At 49.5% G+C, this 19,880-nt stretch overlaps 1 protein-coding gene across 5 annotated transcripts in view; it reads right to left on the reverse strand.

Moving 5' to 3' along the window:
- HDAC4 (histone deacetylase 4) overlaps positions 1 to 18,127 on the reverse strand; it is a 261,521-nt gene extending 243,394 nt beyond the window's left edge. For all 5 annotated transcript variants that reach the window (XM_044913778.1, XM_044913777.1, XM_044913776.1 and 2 more), the window contains exon 1: positions 18,027 to 18,127. In XM_044913778.1, coding sequence (XP_044769713.1) covers positions 18,027 to 18,048 — 22 coding nt within the window. In that variant the 5' untranslated portion in view covers positions 18,049 to 18,127. The remainder of the gene's footprint in view (positions 1 to 18,026) is intronic.
- Between the last annotated feature and the right edge of the window lie 1,753 nt (positions 18,128 to 19,880).

Raw genomic sequence — 19,880 nt, forward strand, 5'->3', positions numbered from 1 at the left:
TGGGAAATGGCAGGTGTTTACAAGTCCTCCAGCCTTCACACTGTGTTTGTTTTGTTATCTCTAAGGAGGACGCAGATTCCAGAAAACTATCTCACTGCAATGCTCAGATGGTCTTCTGGTCCTAAGGCCTCACCTTCTGGGGGCTGGGGCGGGGGGGGGGGGACACTGACTTCCTTAAAAGTAATCAATATGTAATTCAATTTGTAAATACAATTTTATTTATTTTAAATGATTTAAATTAGGGGCACCTGGGTAGCTCAGTCAGTTAAGCGTCTGCCTTCAGCTCAGGTCATGATCCCAGGGTCCCAGGATTGAGCCCCACATTGGGCTCCCTGCTCAGTGGGAAGCCTGCTTCTCCCTCTCCCACTCCCCCTGCTTGTGTACCCTCTGTCGCTGTCTCTCTCTCTCTGTCAAATAAATAAAATCTTTAAAAAAAAAAAAGATTTAAATTAGCGCTCATATGCATAAAATGTACTTCTAAATGCAATAGTCCAAACAAGGTATTTATAATCTAACCATATGATATGAAATGCATGAGTTACAAAACAGAAAAGGTAAAAACAAAAAACAAAAACAGAAAACGTAAATTTTAATGTGGAAAAATAGTCCCCCTCCATAGCAACCCCCACAACAACAAAATCATTAAAAAAGAGGAGGTATCTTACACTCCCACCCCCAAGGATAAAACTGTGCCGGCCTGTGGCTTACTTCCAAACGTTCTGGCCTTGGCTTCCACTTGAACGTGAGGATCATGGAATCTCAGAGTGGGAAGGAATGAAGATACCATTTAATACAGCCCGCTGGCCCTACGCATGGCAGAAATGAGGCCAAGGGAGACCAAGTGGCACATTCGACCTTTGCCCTGCCCAGAGGAAAACCCGATGCGGGCATGGTCGTGACACTAGAGGCATGAAAAGCAAAGCCCCACAGATTCCTTCTCAAGCCAAACCCAGAACAAATTCTTCATTTATATTGGGGGTAAAAACAACTTGGCAAAACCCAGGTGCGGAGGGGCCGCGGAGGGCAGGCGGGCAGGAAGTGCTCCACAAGGGCACTTAAGCACTCAGATCTGGGAGATTTTACCACTTAGAAGGTGTGACAGAAATCACCTCATAAAATACCTGAATAAAAGCGTAATAAGAGCAGCTCAGGGCTGAAGATAAATTTCAGTCACTTTAAAATACGCCCAGCAGTTACGTCACCGCAACATAAAGATCAATACCAGCCTGCAGTCACCTGGAAACTTAAATAAGAATGAAGGTGGACGATGGCAGACAAACCTCTCGATCATGACACTGGGAAGGCACGACGAGCACGGACAGGTAAACCTCACCTGCCACTCTGCCCACCGCAGACCGGCTGCTATCACACTAATGCTTCGGCCAAGGCCAAGGAGGCCTGGCTGACAAACACGATGAACGCACACACCACAGAGGCCTCAGAATCAGACAGCTACCGAGGCAGCGAGGACTGGAAGCGCCAAAATGTGAGAGGAAGAGATGGAGGGGAGGGCATATGCGAGCTCGCGTTTCCCCCCCTCCCCAGAGGTGTGTGCTGACATACAAGCAGACCCCGTGGAAAGGAGATGGGGTCAGAGCCTGCAAAGGTGGAGGGGTTCCTGGAGACACCCAAGCTCACAGCTGGGGTGCTTGCATACCAGGAGTAAGGACGAGGAGCACTAGGCTGGCCCTCGCAGACACTGAAATCAGACATTTCATAAAAATAAAATGGTTATTCCAACAAGAAAGTGTAAAATTCTACATCCGTACGGACTTAAAATAGCATCAAAATATTCAAAAGCAGGGGCGCCTGGGTGGCTCAGTTGGGTAAGCAACTGCCTTCGGCTCAGGTCATGATCCCGGAGTCCTGGGATCGAGCCCCACATCGGGCTCCCGGCTCGGCGGGGAGCCTGCTTCTCCCTCTGACCCTCCCCCCTCTCATGCTGTTTCTCTGTCTCTCTCTCTTTCTCTCAAATAAATAAATAAATAAAATCTTTAAAAAAAAAAAGTATTCAAAAGCAACGGACAGAACTAACAGGAGGAAGGCTACTAACCTGTGATTACAGCAGGGGTTTAAGTACCACTCCCGGCAACTGGCAGGAAAAGTAGGCCGTGGACCAGTGGAGTCGGGGGCGAGCACTGGAAGCAGCGAGCTTGACACGGCCAGCACGATCAGGAGGACAAGTCTTACCTGGCATACTCTCTGCCCGTGTACATTAAACATGTACAAAATCGACCATGCGGAGGCAAAGCAAAACTCAAGGAATTTTCAAAAACTGAAATAATATACAGTAAATTCCACGACCAGAGTGAAATTAAACTAGAAATCAATAATGTAAGCAAGATATTAAGAAATTTACAAACAGGTAAAATGAAGAAATGCTTTCTGAGATAACCCCGGGTCACAGAAGAAATCCAAAAGGAAACTAGATATTATTCTAAGCTGAATTACAATGAAAAATAACATACTTGCGCAATCCAACTAAAGCCATGCATAGGTTAAAATTATAGCTTTAAGTCCTTGTAGTACAAAAGAAGAATGTCTGAAAAAAAAATTCAATGACCTAAATATTTCACTTAGTTAAAAAAAAAAAAGCAAAGTAAATCCAAAGGACAAAAGGAAGCAATAGCAATCCAATAGAGATAATCAAGAAAACAAAACATGGCAGCTGAAAAATATTAATATCCTAAGCAAATGCAATGAAGAAAAAAAGAGAACAAGTAAACAATATAAAGAATGAAAAAGGAGGCATCACTTCAAATCCTACAAACATTGCAAAGATGATGCAAAGGTATTTGAACAACTTTATATCGATACATTTGAAAATTTAGATGGAATGAAAAAAATTCTAAAGAAAAACCAAACACATTAAAACTGACACAAGAGGGGCACCTGGGTGGCACAGTCAGTTAAGCATCCAACTCTTGGTTTCAGCTGGGGTTGTGATCTCAGGGTCCTGGGATTGAGCCTAGGTCTCCATGCTCAGCATGGAGTCTGCTTGATATGCTCCTCCCCTCTGCCCCTCCCCCCAACACACACTCTCCTCTCTCTCAAACAAATAAATAAAACCTTAAAAAAAAAAATGACACAGCAAAAAAAGAGAAAATCTGAATAGTCCTGCATCCGTTGAGGGTGCAATTTACAAAGAAAACAGGTTCCAAGTCAGAGAAAACTTCAAATTCTTCCAAATACCTAAGGAAGAAATAACATCAATCTTATATAAACTCTTCAAGAGAATTTGACAGCGGTCACCAAACTATGGCCTGCAAACCAAATACAATCTGTGGCCTGATTTTGTACCATCTGCTACGAAAGACTGGTTTTTACATTTTTAAGTGGTTGTTTAAAAAAATTTAAAGAAGAAGAAAAATATACAATAGAAGCCGTATATGATCCACAAAGCCTAAAATATTTACCATCTGACTCTTTAAAGGAAAACTCTGTCCACCCCAGGATTAGACAAAGAGGAACAAGCCCCTGACACTTTAAGTGGCAGCACAACCTGGACGTCCAAACCTGACAAGGCTATTTCAAGAAAAGAAAATCACAGCTCAATCTCACTCACGAATTTGGATGAAAGAAATTAAGCTAAATGTAAGCAAAACAAATCCAGTAGTATGTAAGAGTAATACATTAAAGTCAAGTTGTATTTATTAAGACATGCAAGGCTTAGCATTCAAAAATCAACTGAGAAAATTCATCACATGAATCAAACAAAGGAGAAAAATCATATGATTAATAGATGTAAAAAAATCCAATATATTGAGCTCAATCAAATCAAAGTACCATTCTGTGGACTAAAAAAGATCAAACATCTGCAATGTAATATGGTTCAACCTAATATTTTAACACCTACTTCTGAGAAAAATTCAGCAACCCTGAGAACAGAAGAGAAATGCATTAATGTGATAAAGCCTATTTACAAAAACCTATAGCAAACTTTGTACATGGTGATGATATACTGAATGTTCTTATCTTGATTTTTGTCCAAGACAGACACATCCACTATCACCAATTCTGTTTAACATTTGTGTGAAGGCCCTAGACAATGCAATGACACAAGAAAAAGACAAAATGCTTAAAAATGAGCAAAGAAGAAAACATTCGTTATCCATAGACAATAGACATAAAAAGCACAAAAGAGCCTTCAGATAAACCAGTATAATATGAAGTAAACTCTGCAAGGGGTCTACAGACAGGCGGCTATAGAAAGATTAATTATATTTCTAAATACAAACACACAACAAACAAAAAACTTTAAAAACAAACCAGCATCAAAAAAAAAAAAAAAAGAGGGGCGCCTGGGTGGCTCAGTCAGTTAAGCGTCTGCCTTTGGCTCAAGTCGTGATCCCAGAGTCCTGGGATCGAGTCCTGCGTGGGGCTCTTTGCTCAGCGGGGAGCCTGTTTCTCCCTCTGCCTGCCACTCTCCCTGCTTGTGCTCTCTCCCTCTCTCTCTGACAAATAAATAAAATCTTAAAAAAAAAAAAAGTAGAAAGAAATCTAACAAAAGAAATGAAGGACATCTACACTGGAAACTACAAAATGTGGCTGAAGAAATTAAGGAAGACCCAAATAAATAAAAAGATACATCATATTCATGGACTGGAAGATTCAAAAGACACTGATCTTAAGGCAAATCAATATAATACCAAAGGCAGGTATTCTGCTAACATTGAAAAGCTGATTTTAAGTCATAAGGAAATGCAAAGGGTTAAGAAGAACCCAGACAAGCTTTAAAGTGGTCAGAAACTGGAAGAGCCACATGACCAGATGTGAGGACTAATTCCAAAGCTACGGTTGATAAGACGATGCTGTGCCAGCACACACGTGGACAAACAGAGCCACGGGCCAGAATGAAGTCCAGACACAGACCTCCAGGTATTACCTCCCTGAGGACCAGGTGGTCCCGCAGAGAAGTGCAGACAGGGTGAAGGAAGGAAGGCCAAATGAATATCCAAACGGGAAAAGTAACCCTCAATTACCTTCAATTACTACCTCACATCATGTTCTTTTTAAAAATCAATTCCAGGTGGACCGTAAATCTAAATGTGAGTGGTAAAACAATGAAACTTCTAGAAAATAATACAGAGTATCTCCATGACCTTCAAGTAGGCATGAATAAAACCACCAATAAAGTGGACTATGTTAAAATTAAGAACATCTGTTCATCAAAAAAAAAATCATTAAGGGAGAAAATAGCAAAGAAAATAACCAGCAAAGAACTCATTTCTCATCCATATAAATAACTCCTACAAACCAGCCAGAACAATAAAGACAACCCAATTTTTAAAATGAGCAAAAGACTTGAACAGGCGCCTCCCCAGAGGGCATCCAGCTGTTGACTGCACACGAGGAGCGGTGCCCCCAGCGACCAGGAGCACGCGTGGCTCACGAGGGCATGAAGAAGAATGACAATACTAGGCATGGTTGAGCGCGGGGGCCGGTGGGCCTCTCTGAGTGTAAACGGGTACGGTCGACTGGAAGAACTGATTGGCACACACATATCTTATCAAAAGAAATACACACTGACGTGGACTGACAGCCGTACCCAAGAAGGCTGTGGGAGCATTCCAGGAGCAGCCCACACTGGAAAGTCCCCGCATGCGTTGTGGCATGGTCCTACAAGGGAACATTATACGCCCACAGAATGAACCCGCGATCCGAAGCCACAACCTCAGGACATCCACAAACACACTGGTGAGTGGAAGAAGCCCAACAAAAAGAGTAAATGTTTTATGACTGCATTAATATAAAGTTTAAAAACAGGAAAAACTAAACCAAGGTGTCAGGAGCTAGGCAGCTGATTCCCAGTGGGGGGACGGGAGGTGCAGTGACCAAGAGGGGGCCCAGAAGGGACTTCCGGGGTGCTGGCCTGCTCCATTTCCTGGTGGGCGTGGCAGTTACAAGGGTCTTCCTCCGGTGGGACTCCACCAGCTAAGCATCCTAGGTCTGTGCTCCCTTCGAGACGCCTCGGGCACTCCAGCAAGAAGCTCACGCGGGACGGGCGCTCTGTACTGTTCACAGCAGCCACGCAGGAAGATGGGAAACAAAGTCACTTCTGCCAACAGTGACCTATCCAGTGCCTGACACTATGGCCACGCACAACCACGAAAGAAAGAATAAGGAAACTTTCTGTGCTCATTTACAATAATCCAGAAAGGAAAAAATACAAATGCTGACATGTCTACGGTATACCACCATTCACGCACCAGGTGAGCCGAGAATATCTGCAAATTCACTTTCTTTTCTCAGCTCCGACGTTATCAGGACTGTATTACAATGTGAGCAGAGGGAGCTCCCGCGCACAGCACCCGCCACGGCCTGACCTGCACCATCTGCCCCGCTAGGAACCTCTGCCCTCGGTGCGGCACCAGGCACGGTTAACGAGCCGACACTCGACACGGCGCTGGGCATCACGTCCCCTCGGGCTCCTCCCGGCCGTGACAGCGTCTCAGACTGTCCTGACCGTACTGGGGGACAGGGCAGGTGTCCGCCAGGACACGCCTCTTACTGGACGCTGAGGCTCCCCCCACGCTTAGGCGAGGGAGGGAGATGGCGCAGACAAAGCGCCACCCTTGTCTTCATACAGATCCGTTTGACACCCACGACCCACATTCAACACACCCCCAGTCCCCCCTGAGGTCCCGAACAGCCACTGGCTGCCACACAAACAGCAGTCCTCCGAGGACACCGGCGTCAGGGGCACGTGGGCCTCCGCCGCGCGCGCCCGCACGATGCACCCTCCGGCTCCAGGGAGGCTGGCAGCGGCCGCCGTGCCCGGGCCCCACGCAGGGCCCCACGCTCCCGCTGCCACGCTGCTCTGTCAACAGAAAACCCCACCTGAAGCCAGTTAGCTCTCTGCTCACGGGAAGAAATCAGGACACAAGCGAGGAAACAAAACGAGGCCTATATCTGGCTGACAAGGAGCAACGATCAAATGCTTCCGTCTTCGTTATGCACCGTGGTGACGAGCGAGGCCGCTCCCTTCCCCTCCTCGGAGCTCCCGACTTGTATGCAGGAAGGAGCATGAATGAACGGCCAACTCTTGCTCCCAACAGACGGCCACGGAGGAGCCAGGCTGCCCCCTCTCCCCCTGGCTGTGGGCGAGCGAGCTTTCCAGGAATGGCGTGCACCACCACGACAACCGCCCAGGCTGAGGGCTGCAGACCCAGCCCCGCGAGAGCCATCGCAGCCTAGCCCAGCCCGGGCTCGGGACAAGGGACAAACAAGGACAAGGAATGCTGGCTCGGAAGGAAAAGCAAACGGGAAATGTCTAATCCCAGGGGCCCGGCTTAGAGAAAGATCCAGAAATGGGTCTGAGCAGAGGCCGTTGCACAGGGATGGCCTTGGAGGAAGGTGTGGCTCAGCCCTACCCCACCAGCCGGTGCTCACAGAGAAGAGAGAACTCCAGAAGGGGCAGAGGGAAATCTCTGTTCTTAGCTGGGTGGTCCACGCCACCAGCCGCATCTGTCCCACCTCCGTCCCCAAGAGAATTGCTCTGCGACCTCCAGGGCGCCTCCCGTGCAGCTCAAAGCTGATGTATCGCGAGGCCTGCTGCCTCTCCTCCACACCACCCTCCCCTCCCTCTGCTCGGCCAGGCAGCTTCCCCGGCACCCTCTCCTCTGACCTGAGCCTGACCTGGGGCCCCACCTCCCTTCACTCAAGAAGCACCTGAAACTCTTTCTATGGGATGCCTTTCCCAACCTCGGCAGAGTGCACTAAAGTCTGGGACTCCTGGGCCTGCTCCTCAGCTCCTAGCCCCCCACCCCCAAGTGCAAACATCACACAGCCTGGAGCACCTAATGCTGCTGAGTCTATCACATCCGAAGTTTACTCAAGGTTGTCTTGTAAATCCGAAACTAGAAGCTGATGTTCTAAACTCACCTATCACCCTATAAAAACACGAGCAAGTGAACTCCTACCCTTTCTCTTGGGCAGCTTTCTAAATCTGCTGCAGTTGCCACGGGATTTGTATGGACTTGGAGGTACCTACTCTCAAACTGAGAGAGACCACTGTATTCAATGAGATTCTCAGCTCAGTTGATCCAGAAGTTTCCATAAGCATCCAAGGCAAAAGTGAGACGCAGCCACGGAGAACATTTCAAAAGCCACAGGTAGAAGGTTCTGGAGCAGGATTCTTGGGCCACAGAAGGCACGGCCCGCGCCTCACAGCTCATGCCTCACGCCGAGAGTCTATCCGAGCTTGGTTTCAGCTTCTCAGTGATGAAGAGTTTTGTTTCCAACAAGAGCAACTGTGTAGATTTGACTTGAAAGGTTTCCCAAAAAACTGTGAAGGCATAGGAAACCTGTATTTAACAAAAACCTGTGAAAACTATGTTTTTAGTTTACATAAAACCAGAAAATACAGAACCTGGCTTTGTAGAAAACAATGGGAAAGATGTTATCTTGGTTAGTGATTTCAAGCAATATCTCGAAATGAATATAGGAACTCATGCATGGAGGGCTACCTGTCTGATCCTGTCCGGGGGACACTGGGTGCCTCTTGGATCCAAATTCCTCCAGGTAAGAAGAAGGATGACCATCCGACCAGGTGCGGCAGGCCAGGCCCAGTGATACTGAATGTCCACCCTCTTTCTGGTGTAAAAGGCTCTGGTTTTGACTATAACTATAGGACGGCCCTACTTGGAACCCTACTCCCCAGTGCCGCAGTGGAGGCCTCTCCAGGGAGGAAGAACAAGATCCCCTACCTATCTGCCATATTGTCACCTTCTATGAAACCACAATGCAGGCGCTGGCCTGGAGGCAAAAACCAAAGCCAGGGGCCCTTCGAAGGGCCAGGGCCTGGTCCAAGGCTGCATGGCCCCACCATGGGGATAAACGGGCCAGGCCAACAAACCGCACAGACATTCCTCCAGCAGAGGTAGCACGGCTGGCACACAGAGCTGTCTCTGCCCCGTGGCTCACCCAGCCCCTCCCCCTGCCCATCCCCCAGGGGAAGCCCAAATGTTTCAGAACTGGAAACTGTTGAGAAATACTAAAATGATGTTCTTTCGGGCAATTTAAGCCAGTCAAGAAAGACACAAATTGCTCTTTTCCTCTCATAGATGGCTGATGTTTGAAATAACATCCCTCAGCCAGAGCAGACTCATCCCTTAGCATCACTCACACACACGCACACACACGCGCGCGCGTAAGCGCGCACGGCCCGGAGTCCCCCGACATCTACTAGGAAAGGATTATAAATGCCACTTCCTCAGGAGCTACAACTGCTGAGGCCGCACCCACGCACACTGGTCTACCAAATCCACACATAACAGGAGCCACGTGCAATCAGAAGATAGAAGAACACCTACAAACACAAGCATCCCAGCCGGTGCTTCTCCTGCATCTAGTCCTGTGGCTTCTTGGAGAGTTCAGGGGAAGCCCAGCCAAGAGCAAAGGAAGGCACATCTCCGTAGATCCAGCCAGGGCCCCCAGGCTGTGCAAGCTGACCTCAGCAGAGGCGCCGGCCAACTGAGCGTGGACGCACCACGATGGGCCATGAAGAGGCTGGAACCTCCCCACCCCCGTGTCCTCCTCTCCAACACAGCTGAGCTAGGACGGTCTCCGCCGTCCGGGACACGCGGTCTCCCGGCTCTGGCAGTGGCTTGTCACCTGCCAGGCACCGCCGTCCCCTCACATCCAGGACACCCCCGGCCCTTCCGAGAGCCAGGGCTGGACCGGCCACAGAGGCTGACGTGTGCCCCTCACCTGCTCGTGTGGACCAGTCCCACGTGTGCCTCCACACTGCCAGGAGGCACCATGTCGTACCAAGTGCTCCGGAAGGCTGGGACCAAATCACAGCAGACAGTTTGACTGTTCCCAGTAAAAATCTCTGCTTCCCACGTCTCCAGGTCCCCCAACACCTTCTCAAGCTTCCTAAAAACTCTTTCCGTCTACCAGTACCGAAGCAAGAAATCAGTTCACCCTGCCTTGCTCCCCTGCCCCGATCCTGTCTGTGAGACTACGCTGAGCAGCCGGCCCCACGGGGGCGCACGTGGGGGGCCTCGATGAAGAGCACCTCCCTTGCCCAGCCACGCGGACACCGAAGGGGTTCAGGCAAAGCCAGCACCGGGCCCCACAGCTCTTCAAACACAAAAGAACAGCGAGCAGGTATGTATTCTGCACGTCAGACCACGGTGGGGAGATGGGGCCTTAAGAATCAGCGAGTCAGCCCCTGGTTTGGATTAAATCAGCATGAACGTGAACATGAGAAGCATCAAGAACTCTGCACACGCCGTTCGACTCTGAAGGGAGAATTTCTGCTACACGCACACGCACTGTTAACAGGTATGAGCAGGTTAGAAAGGGTTCTTCATACAGCGTCTAGGAAACCTCAGTGAGCTGACAGCAGACCCGATGGAATTCTCTGGAACTGCAACAGCATTTCACAGATCCCACTGAACCAACAAGTCCATGAGAAACACGGTTATAATAAATGTCCAGTTTCTACAAAGGATTTCCTAGAAAAATTCGTATACATTTTGAAAAGAATAAACTTTGGCCACGAATGCAAACAAATCACAATAGAATCTTCAGCTCTTAAAATGAAAGGTTTCCTCTTGGCTTTAGTCCTCAACAAAGGAGCAACCTTCTAAAACACAGCCTAAGAGTTTAAAATTTTTAAAAGTGAACAAACTGCCACCAACCACCAAAGCTCCCCAGGAAAGGTTCACCAAGGACAAGGAACCCTCAACTTGGACAGGGGCACTGAGAAAAGGAGCTCCTCTGGGCTGTGGAAGGTAGTTCTGTGCAGCAAACACTCGCCGATTAGAGACAACTACATACCTAACATCACGGTGCTTAAACCAACCTTCCATACTTCTTTACAAATGCTATTTGAAATGGAAAAATTAGGCATAAGACAACTATGTATTTTATTTAAAAAATCGTATCACTTTTCAACAAGCCTCACCTACTACCTTTCAAAAGGAAACAGTATCAGCAAAAGTGAGGAAATGGTGGTAACGTGGCACGTTGTTTTTCATGTTAAAATCTCCAAAGCTCTGAAGCTGCACTGCAGCATGGAATGTTCCAGTTCTAAGTCAGGATCATCACATTCAAGGGACAGCAGCAGGAACACTGGGCAGAGGAGGGGGTGATAAGGACCAAGAGTGACAGGGACCCTGAAGTCCAACAGGACAAAGGCCACCCTAGAACGTCTGGGTTTATGACCCTAGGAGATGACCCGAGCCACGAACCCAATGCAGCCCTCCTGGGGAGCAGCCGCCCCGGTGGCCGCCCTGCGTGGGCTGCTCGCCTCAGGACCAGGCTCCCATCAGCTGGCACACTCGATCTGCGAGAGGCAGAATTTATCTTTTCTATTTGTGTTCTAGAAAGGGGAATGAAGGGAGGGACCAATATGGAACTAACATAAGGCTTCTTTTCATCATACGCGGCTTATCACTCCTTAAAGGACAATATGCCCAATATCTTACTGATTAAGTGGCTAAGAGCAAACCAATTTAAAAACACAAAGCCAGATATGCTTCTAAAAGTTTGATTTTTAGATTTGAATTTTTCTTAATCATTATTTTCCCAAAATTGACTACTTTTTATCATGTTCTCATGAAATAAGCAGATAAAAGGCTCTTAAGTAAAATGAAAAGTTTCAACTCAAATCTCCCAAATTAACCAGGTCTGCCAGTCACCCAGTCAGCCCTCCAGTCCCAGTCTCCAAGGACTAGCAAAGAGAAGCTCAGAATAAGTCCAGAAATATACTCAAGTCACATCGCAAGTGGCACCAAAGCCAAGTTCAACCACGGCAAAACCACGCTCATTTAAACTAATGGAACACAAAGCGTGTGTCCCAGGAGAGGGCAGGAGACTCAGGCCCACAACCCTTTCTCGGTACCTGCAGGGTCTTGGAACCAAGGGAATTAGGACCATGTCACCCCTCCTACCCCAGAGCCCATACCCCATGCCCATCTCTCTACTCCTAGTCTCCTATCTCCGCCACGCCAAGCTCTCACCTCCAGGCCCCTGGGCCCAGTCCCCGGTGCCTGACCTGGGCAGGTGAGCTCCCGCCCTGCTTTCCGACCCGGCTTCCCTGTCCTGACCTCACATGTCCCTTCCGGAGGGGAGGGGGGGCCCATGCCCCCACCCACCTCCTCTCACCCCACGAACCGCACTACACTGCCTAGAAGCTCCATGCAAGTCAGCCGGATCACCTCCCGACCCAGCCCAGTGCACCCAATGTCCGCCGGCACAGGGCACATGCCCCTCAAGGGCAGGGGACCAATTCTGGCTCCAGGCTGGCCTCCGACTGGCTGCCTGACATGAAGCTAAGCACCCGGCAGCAGTAAATACCAGCTTCCTCATCTACAAAACAGGAATCACGGTGTGCTAGCTCGCTTCACAGGGTCATCATGCAGCACAAACGGACAGGTGCGGAGCACGACTCACAACGAACATGCTGCTCACTCTGGCATCCTAAGAGCACGGCATGTCTTGACTGGGAGTACACAAGAAACCAACACGGATTTGTCACTGCTGTAAGCTTTAAATGTCTACGGTTAAGCAGAGCACAGCCCGGCGTCTGGAGGTGGCCGCACATCTGCACACCTGTCCACGCCGGACCTGCCCCCGCCACCAGCGCTTCAATGACGGCCTTCTGTTCCACGGCCGGGCTGAGCTCAATGGCTCCTAATCATTCTCGCACTGGGTGTTCTATGTCAAATACATACCGCGAGTTCATTCTTAAATTTCAATATCATTAATCATCCAACATTCAGCATCTCAGAACTCAGAAATTTGCATTTCTACAATGGTGGCTTTGAAAAAAAGGACATAAATGCAAATGTTCCACATACTGTATAAGAATTTTCAGAGAATTGCCAAAACAAACCATCAATGCTCCATTGACAGTGAATTTTCCAAGCTCTTCATAACGACTGAGTATTCGTGATTTTTAAAAGACAAAACACAATTTGAGGATTAAAAAAAAAAGAAAAAAAGAGTAGGTTGAAAAAGAAGTCGTTATGTCTCCATCATTTCCAGAACAAACCTTGACTGATTGAGATCCCAGATAATGATAGCATGGGGGACCGGGGATGGTGGCGGTTCAAGAGCTGCAAATGTTCTCGTGCGTTCCGAGAACGCCTGGCGGACCGCCGCTGCAGACGGGAGCCGCGGGGTCTCCGGAAAGCCTTCCTGTAGAAGGCAGGCAAGTGCGAGAGGCGCGAGTGTCTCGCCTCTGAACCTCAGCTGGAACCACTGAGGCAATTCCTGCATTCGGCCGGGCATCGGGAACTGGTCTAGTACTACCCCCGCCCCCCCAGCCCGTGTCCTCGGGCTCAGTCTTGCTGCCCCTGCCCAGAACTCCCCTCTCCCCCAGTCCATTAGCCACTGGGGGCTCCCTCACGCCTCCCCAGAAGGTCCAGAAGCAGCTCTCCTCCAACTGTCACCGGCTGCCCCATCCTCCGGCAACTAAGAACGCAGGCTCTGTCCCCTCACCTAAGCTGCGGGACTCCCGCCCGGCCAGCTACGCCTGCTGGCTGCACAGCACCCCTCCTGACAGCCTGAGCCAGGGCCTGCCCAGGCCTTGTGCAAGGCCACTCCTGGCTCCCCAGTTCTCCATCCGCCGCTTGCGGCCCAGGCCCTTGCTCGGGCTCCACGGCCCACCTGTCACTAGCAGCTCCAAACCAATGTCTTCCCTGTGGTGATGACATGTCCTCAAAATTCATTCCCTCCCTTAAAACTCTGCAATATTCCTGAGGCATTCAATCATTGCAAAGCGTGATTTAAATGACATACAAATGTTCCTTTCTGAGATAATTTCTATGTTAAAACATAACAACCTTGGCAGCCAAACTGGCTGAAACAGACTCAGTATCAAACAGAGGAAGAGCAGAGCATGCAGATGAAGGAAGCCCAGAGCCCCAGCTCAGACCAGCCAGGGGCACAGCCTTGTCCTGGGAGACTTTCAGGATTCAAACTTTACGACGGTTTGAAGAAATCAGACTATTTCGAAACTCACTAATCACTAAGTCATTGTTAACACAGACTTTTTAGCTGCTTTTATGTGGATGGGGTTTTTCACACTGAACAAAATATTAAGAAATTAAAGAACGGTCCAAATTGAAACACTGATCTTAAATACACAAGTTTTCCTCAAAATAGTTCTCCTGCTTTTAATTCAACACCATACATGCTCTCACAAAGATACAGGGAGAGATAGGACACTTGAGTGACTCCACTCCAGGCCGGCTCAACCGGTTTTCTAGCAAGAGCATGGTTTGGGAGACCACACACGAGTCCTCCAGACTCCACTGCGGGCTCCCTGGGGTTTACAAGGAGGGCAGAGGAAGAAGGGAGCCTTTGCTTGTCCTGCTAGGAGGTCCACACGTGTGTCCGTCCTCCATCAGTCTTGTACCAGGGACTCACCTCCAAAGCAGACGCCCTGGGTCCCAGTAAGCCCATCCTGACAATTTCGGCACATCCCAGCAGCGAAAGGTTTAAAGCACTGTTTAGGCAAGAAGCCTAATATTTCAGTACCTGCTCTCATTCTTCTTACTATCAAAGAGGAGTTCTTGTAGGCTGGATTACCCAGGCCTTTCCCCAGGCTGCTCACATCATTAGGAATAGTTATTCAGGGCAATAAAACCCCAACAGCTAACAGTTTTACGTCAGAGAACCAGGGCCTGGCTCTGGCAAAGTTCAGAAAGCACAGCAATAAAATCATAATGCATACCTCACCCAACACCAGAGGGAGTTTTAAAGAAAAACACGGAAGAGAAAAATTATACACATCAAACAAAAAGGTCATTTTATCATCTGGGCAAAGCCAACTTAGCACTGCCAAGTATGAGAGGAGGGACCACACGAAGCGGGGCTCCCCCCAGCCTGGTGGGGTGCACTGCATGGCCACAGGGGAGCATGGCAGAGCGGGGACAGCCGGGAGACAGGGGAAGGCAGGCACCCCGCCAGGGACGCTGAAAACTGCACAAGTGAGCAGGGCTGGCACACAAACAGGACCCGTCCCCTTGGATTCAAGAAACGCAACAAAGGACACCTACAAGTTCCCCATTCAAAAGAGCAAACTGAACAACCATCATTTCCCCTCCTCCCAGAAATCCATGAAAAATGACAGAAAAATATGAAAGGATTTATGGTAAAGCTAGACAATGGGAAAATGGCAGCATCAACGGACAAAAACTTGGGGGAACTTCCTAGAAAATACAAATCCCGGGGGATCGAAGTGACGGGAAACCAACCGCTAGCGAGCAGCCAGCCCCTCACCCAGTGGACCGCAGCCTCGGGAAGGAAGGAGAGCCACAACTCGGCCTGCCTCACAGCCCGCCACGGCCAGGAGGCGGCGGCCAGGCTGCTGAGGGGCCACCGAGGGGCCACGGGTGCCCATCTGGGCGGGCTGCTCTGTGGGGAGGGCAGGTCCCTGAGGAGACCCATGGGCTAGGAGAAGAGGGAACGCCCCGGGGGCTTCAGGCCCACCACACACCCCGACACAGGGGGCACGAAGCTCGGGCTCGCAAGGTGGCAGCAGCCCCATGCCAGTCTCCCACCACCCCCCCCGGAGACCCCGACCCACTGAGAGGGACATAGACACGAACAGAGGGGGTCAGTGGGGGAACAACACACCTGTCAGGACCACGACTGCAATAAACCCCAGTGGGCAAATCCTCCACATAAAAGGCAGAGGCTCTCGGAAAGACAACCTGGAAGGTTAAGGTAAGTGTTTGGAGACATGTTGATCCGCTAAAGAAGCCACGGGGGGCGCCTGGGTGGCTCAGTTGTTAAACCTCTGCCTTCGGCTCAGGTCATGATCCCAGGGTCCTGGGATCGAGCCCCGCATCGGGCTCCCTGCTCGGTGGGAAGCCTGCTTCTCCCTCTCCCACTCCCCCTGCTTGTGTTCCCTCTCTCGCTATGTCTCTCTGTCAAATAAATAAATAAAATCTTAAAAAAATATGTAATAAAATAAAGAAGCCAAGGGCAGGACTGCTTTTCAAAGACATAATAAACTTCTGGGCAAAGAAACATTAAACGAAGAAAAATACCATATATTCTGTTAAGAGGACTGAGCTACCAACAGATATGGTCATTAATTTTTAAGTGCAGAAAAACACACTGAAACATATAAAGCAGAAAATGGTCAGTAATGTGGAAAGAATATTGCACATTTTTGTAGAAATCGAGCACCAAGCAGAGTAAAGCTACACTGACTTCCATGAGTCAGTGAAGTTAGTGTGTGTGGATAAACAACAGAGAGAAGAAGACATGTGTAAGTACACAGTATGTGTGAAACTTTATGCACATACACAATTCCTTAGTCAGGAAAACAGGAACAAAAGAACATTCTTTCTCTCCAGATGCGTGGGTGGCATGGGCCAGATTTGACTATGTCTATACAAAACCGTGCACCCCTGTGTGCACAGTGATGTAAATTCAAACAGTCATTTTCCACTCACATCCTGACAACAACGAAATGGACTGCATCCACCCAGCGCTGGGAAAAATGGAGAAAATTCTGTATGCTCATAAACTGTAAATGAGAAAGTAAGTTGACACCGTTTCTGGAGCAATGTTGAGAGTGGACCTGACATTCACGCCCCCCAACCTAACAATTCTACTTCTTGGAATTGGTCCAATGGAGATACTTGCAGAAGTGTATGTACAAAACACACGTGTAACAACTGTTGGATGCCGACCGGGGGCTATTATAAATAGTGCTGCAACCACATAAACATCCATCTACAAGCTATCGAAAATAAGTGAGATTTATATACATGCCAACGTCAAAAGACACTCGTACTACATTACGATGGAAAAAAACAGAGAACACAGAGCCCCACATATAGAATGATCACACCCTATTCAGATGTTTAGATGCATGCCTCTCTAAGTTTACCCACAGGAACAAGGCACACCCCCCAACTCGACAGTGGCAGCATGCTCTGAGCGGGAAGGAGAGCTGGGCACCACTCCGTGTCTACTTTACACACTTTGACCCAGACGGCTTAATTTTGTTTTATGCTTTGTATCAATTGATACATGAACAATTTAAATCAATAAAGCTTTCATATCTAAATATAACCGGGAATCCTGCTCTCTGGAGCTTCTGACAACTCTGATCAGAGGCAGAGGAAGGTGTGAGAATGTTCTGGAGCAATCCCAAAGGGAGAGACCCAGACCCTAAACCTCTGGCTCCACTCTCCCGGGCCAGGCCCAAGGCTCACTCACAGAGATGTGGGTGCCACAGGGATGCATTGCCTCTGTCTGGGTGAGCCACCGCTTCCCCTCTCACATGGACACAGGACAGATCTGCTATCCAACCACCCTTCAAGACCATGTTGCACTGGAGGCAGCCCCAGCTGGGCAGACAGTGCTGGCTCTGCCGGAGGCCAGTCCCATAAGGCAGGACAAGGCAGCATACCAGGCTTAACCAGGTATCCGCACTGTGGCTTTGAAAGGGGCTGAATGCATGTGCCCGTGACACCCTTCTAAAGCTAAGAGCCCCACAAACATGGTTTCTAATCCATTTGGCCACTTACTAGCTCTGTGACCTTAGACACATCACTTCTTCCCTCCAGGTCTGAGATTTTTAGGGCACTGGGAAGACTACGTGCATGCCAGGATCTTCGTGCCGTGCCTAATACGAAGCACGACCCCAGGAACGACTCCCGTGGCCACCAAGGCAGGTGCAGACCGGTGCTGCCTCTCAGACTCAGCCCAGAGGCCCCATCGCTCCTGCCCCACAAAGTCCCCTCAAAAGCAAAAAAACTGAACAAGGAATTAACTCTCCAAATCAGAGACAGACCTAAATGTCACCTTGCTAAGTACAAGTCTCCTCTCCTGGCATCAGTGGAAACCACACGCCATCCTGGCTGCATGCAAATCCAAGCCAAAGACACAGCTCCAAACCCCGAGATGAAGAACCCACGATCTGCTCCGCACTGGGCGGTCATACGCTGACCGCAGCCACGCCGCGACCGTGGAGAAAACAGTCACGCAATCTCATCTTCTAAAGGAGAGCCCTGCCGTCTGCCAAGAGAACATGGGCCTCGCCTTACCTGGATGGCTTTGGGAGCTCATTGCTAGCAGCGTCTACTCCTTGAAGCGGTTCAAAATGGCTCACGACTTCCACGTAAACGACAGCTCCAAAGAGCCCCCAAGTTCCACGAACACATACAAGTATGGCCACAGGGAGCGTTGGCGCGCAGCCACGAAAACTCCCAGTCTTGCTGAGCACGTCTCGCAGGCCGAGTCATCCAAGAGGTGGGCGGGGTCTTCCGGGGCCCTCAGGAGGTGACCTGCGTGCTTAGAGAAGGAAGAGCAGTGTCAGTGAGGGGTGAGGGGTCTCGTGGACGGCAGCGTCTAACTAGGGAAACAAGGTAGATGTTCACGCTGATTTATCGTGGGTGGAAAAACCGTCCCGTGTGGAATCCGTTCTGCTGACCAAACCACACGGGGGCTTTGTCCGTCAACAGGGTGTGAAGACACGTCACAGAGCCCAGTTCTCAGCCTCGGCACCATCACCACCAGCCATTCTAAAAAAACCATCAGCGCCAGCCCACTCCCACCACGCGGCCGCCCGGCCCCTCGCTCAGACATCCGTACCCCACGGGGCTGCAGTCCCACGGTCCACACTCAGCTCCTGCACCGTGTGTAGCCCCCTCCCCAGCCCCCGGGTTTCTGTCTTCATAATTACCACCTTCCTGGTTTATTTCCAGTTTCTGACTATAGAAGTAATCCGTGCTCATCACAGCTAAGTGTTTCAAGTCAACCACAATGCTGGCACCAGAGGCCAGCACTCGGTAAGGTTCGGGCTGGTCTCCTTGCCGTTTTTCTCTGCCCTTTGCCCATGCACGCCACCAGCTCTGCAGCTGTGTATCCTCTTCTCTGTGCTGATCTTAGAGCCAGGAATGTCCCCACGTCACTCACAACCCCCAGTCACATCGCTTCCAAGGCTGCTTCCTATGCCATGTGTGGCAGAGGATGCCCGCCCCTCCCCTCGAGGGGCTGCCCCTCCCCACCTCAGGTGGCACTGTCCTCAGGACTAGGGTGGTACGTGATGCACGCCAAGCTCATCAAACCATCCCCCCGAGACCAGTCTCCTCGGCGGAACACAGCCGCCCGAGACAAGCACGGGAACTCCTACCAGCAGGTGTTGGCCTCTGTGTGGAGGCATCATGGACCGATTCTTACACACTCGCCTGTGATCTCACCATCAGAAAGTGGAAACAAACTGAGAATGTGGTAACTACGGAAAATCTCCTACTGACCCTGGCTCAAGGCTCCTCTGAGGCCTCTGTCATCTCCTCCTTTAATGATGTGACAGATTCCTGTTCTTGATTAAATTATTCAAGGATCTTTTCTTTGCCTATTGCTTATACTCAGAGAACCCTAACCAGTCCATCGCAAAAAGGACTGCTCTCGGAAGGCTAGCCATTTCGGTAGTTTCCATGACACGTTATCCATAACTCTGTGATTGATATCCTCACAATTGCTGTTCTGTATCTGGTTGTGTCCTTAGGAAACACAGTGACATTTATCTCAGGTTCAGACTTTCCATTCATCTCTTGGCCAGAAAGAAACACCACCATCTTGAAGACAATGTAAATGGTTTATTTTGCAAATCTCAGATGGCTCTGTGCCCTTCACACACAGGTCCCAGCTTGGCTGGATATAAAAGTCTGAGAACACAAACACTTCTCCCTTGAAACCTTCAGACCTGGCCCCACCCTTGGCACTGAGGAAAGCCCACGTCCATCTCCTTCCTAGGGGACCTCTGGGGACCGAGGTTGGATGATGCTGCTGGTGCCATTTTCTTCTGTCTGGATTCTGCGAGAATGTTTTTCTTTCATGTCGAGATCCAAAAATGTTGTCAGAAGGTGTAAGAGTCTCTTTTCCTTGATTTTGCTCTA

This window comes from Neomonachus schauinslandi, chromosome 3 (genome assembly GCF_002201575.2).
Source record: "Neomonachus schauinslandi chromosome 3, ASM220157v2, whole genome shotgun sequence".
Taxonomy (NCBI): Eukaryota; Metazoa; Chordata; class Mammalia; order Carnivora; family Phocidae; genus Neomonachus; species Neomonachus schauinslandi.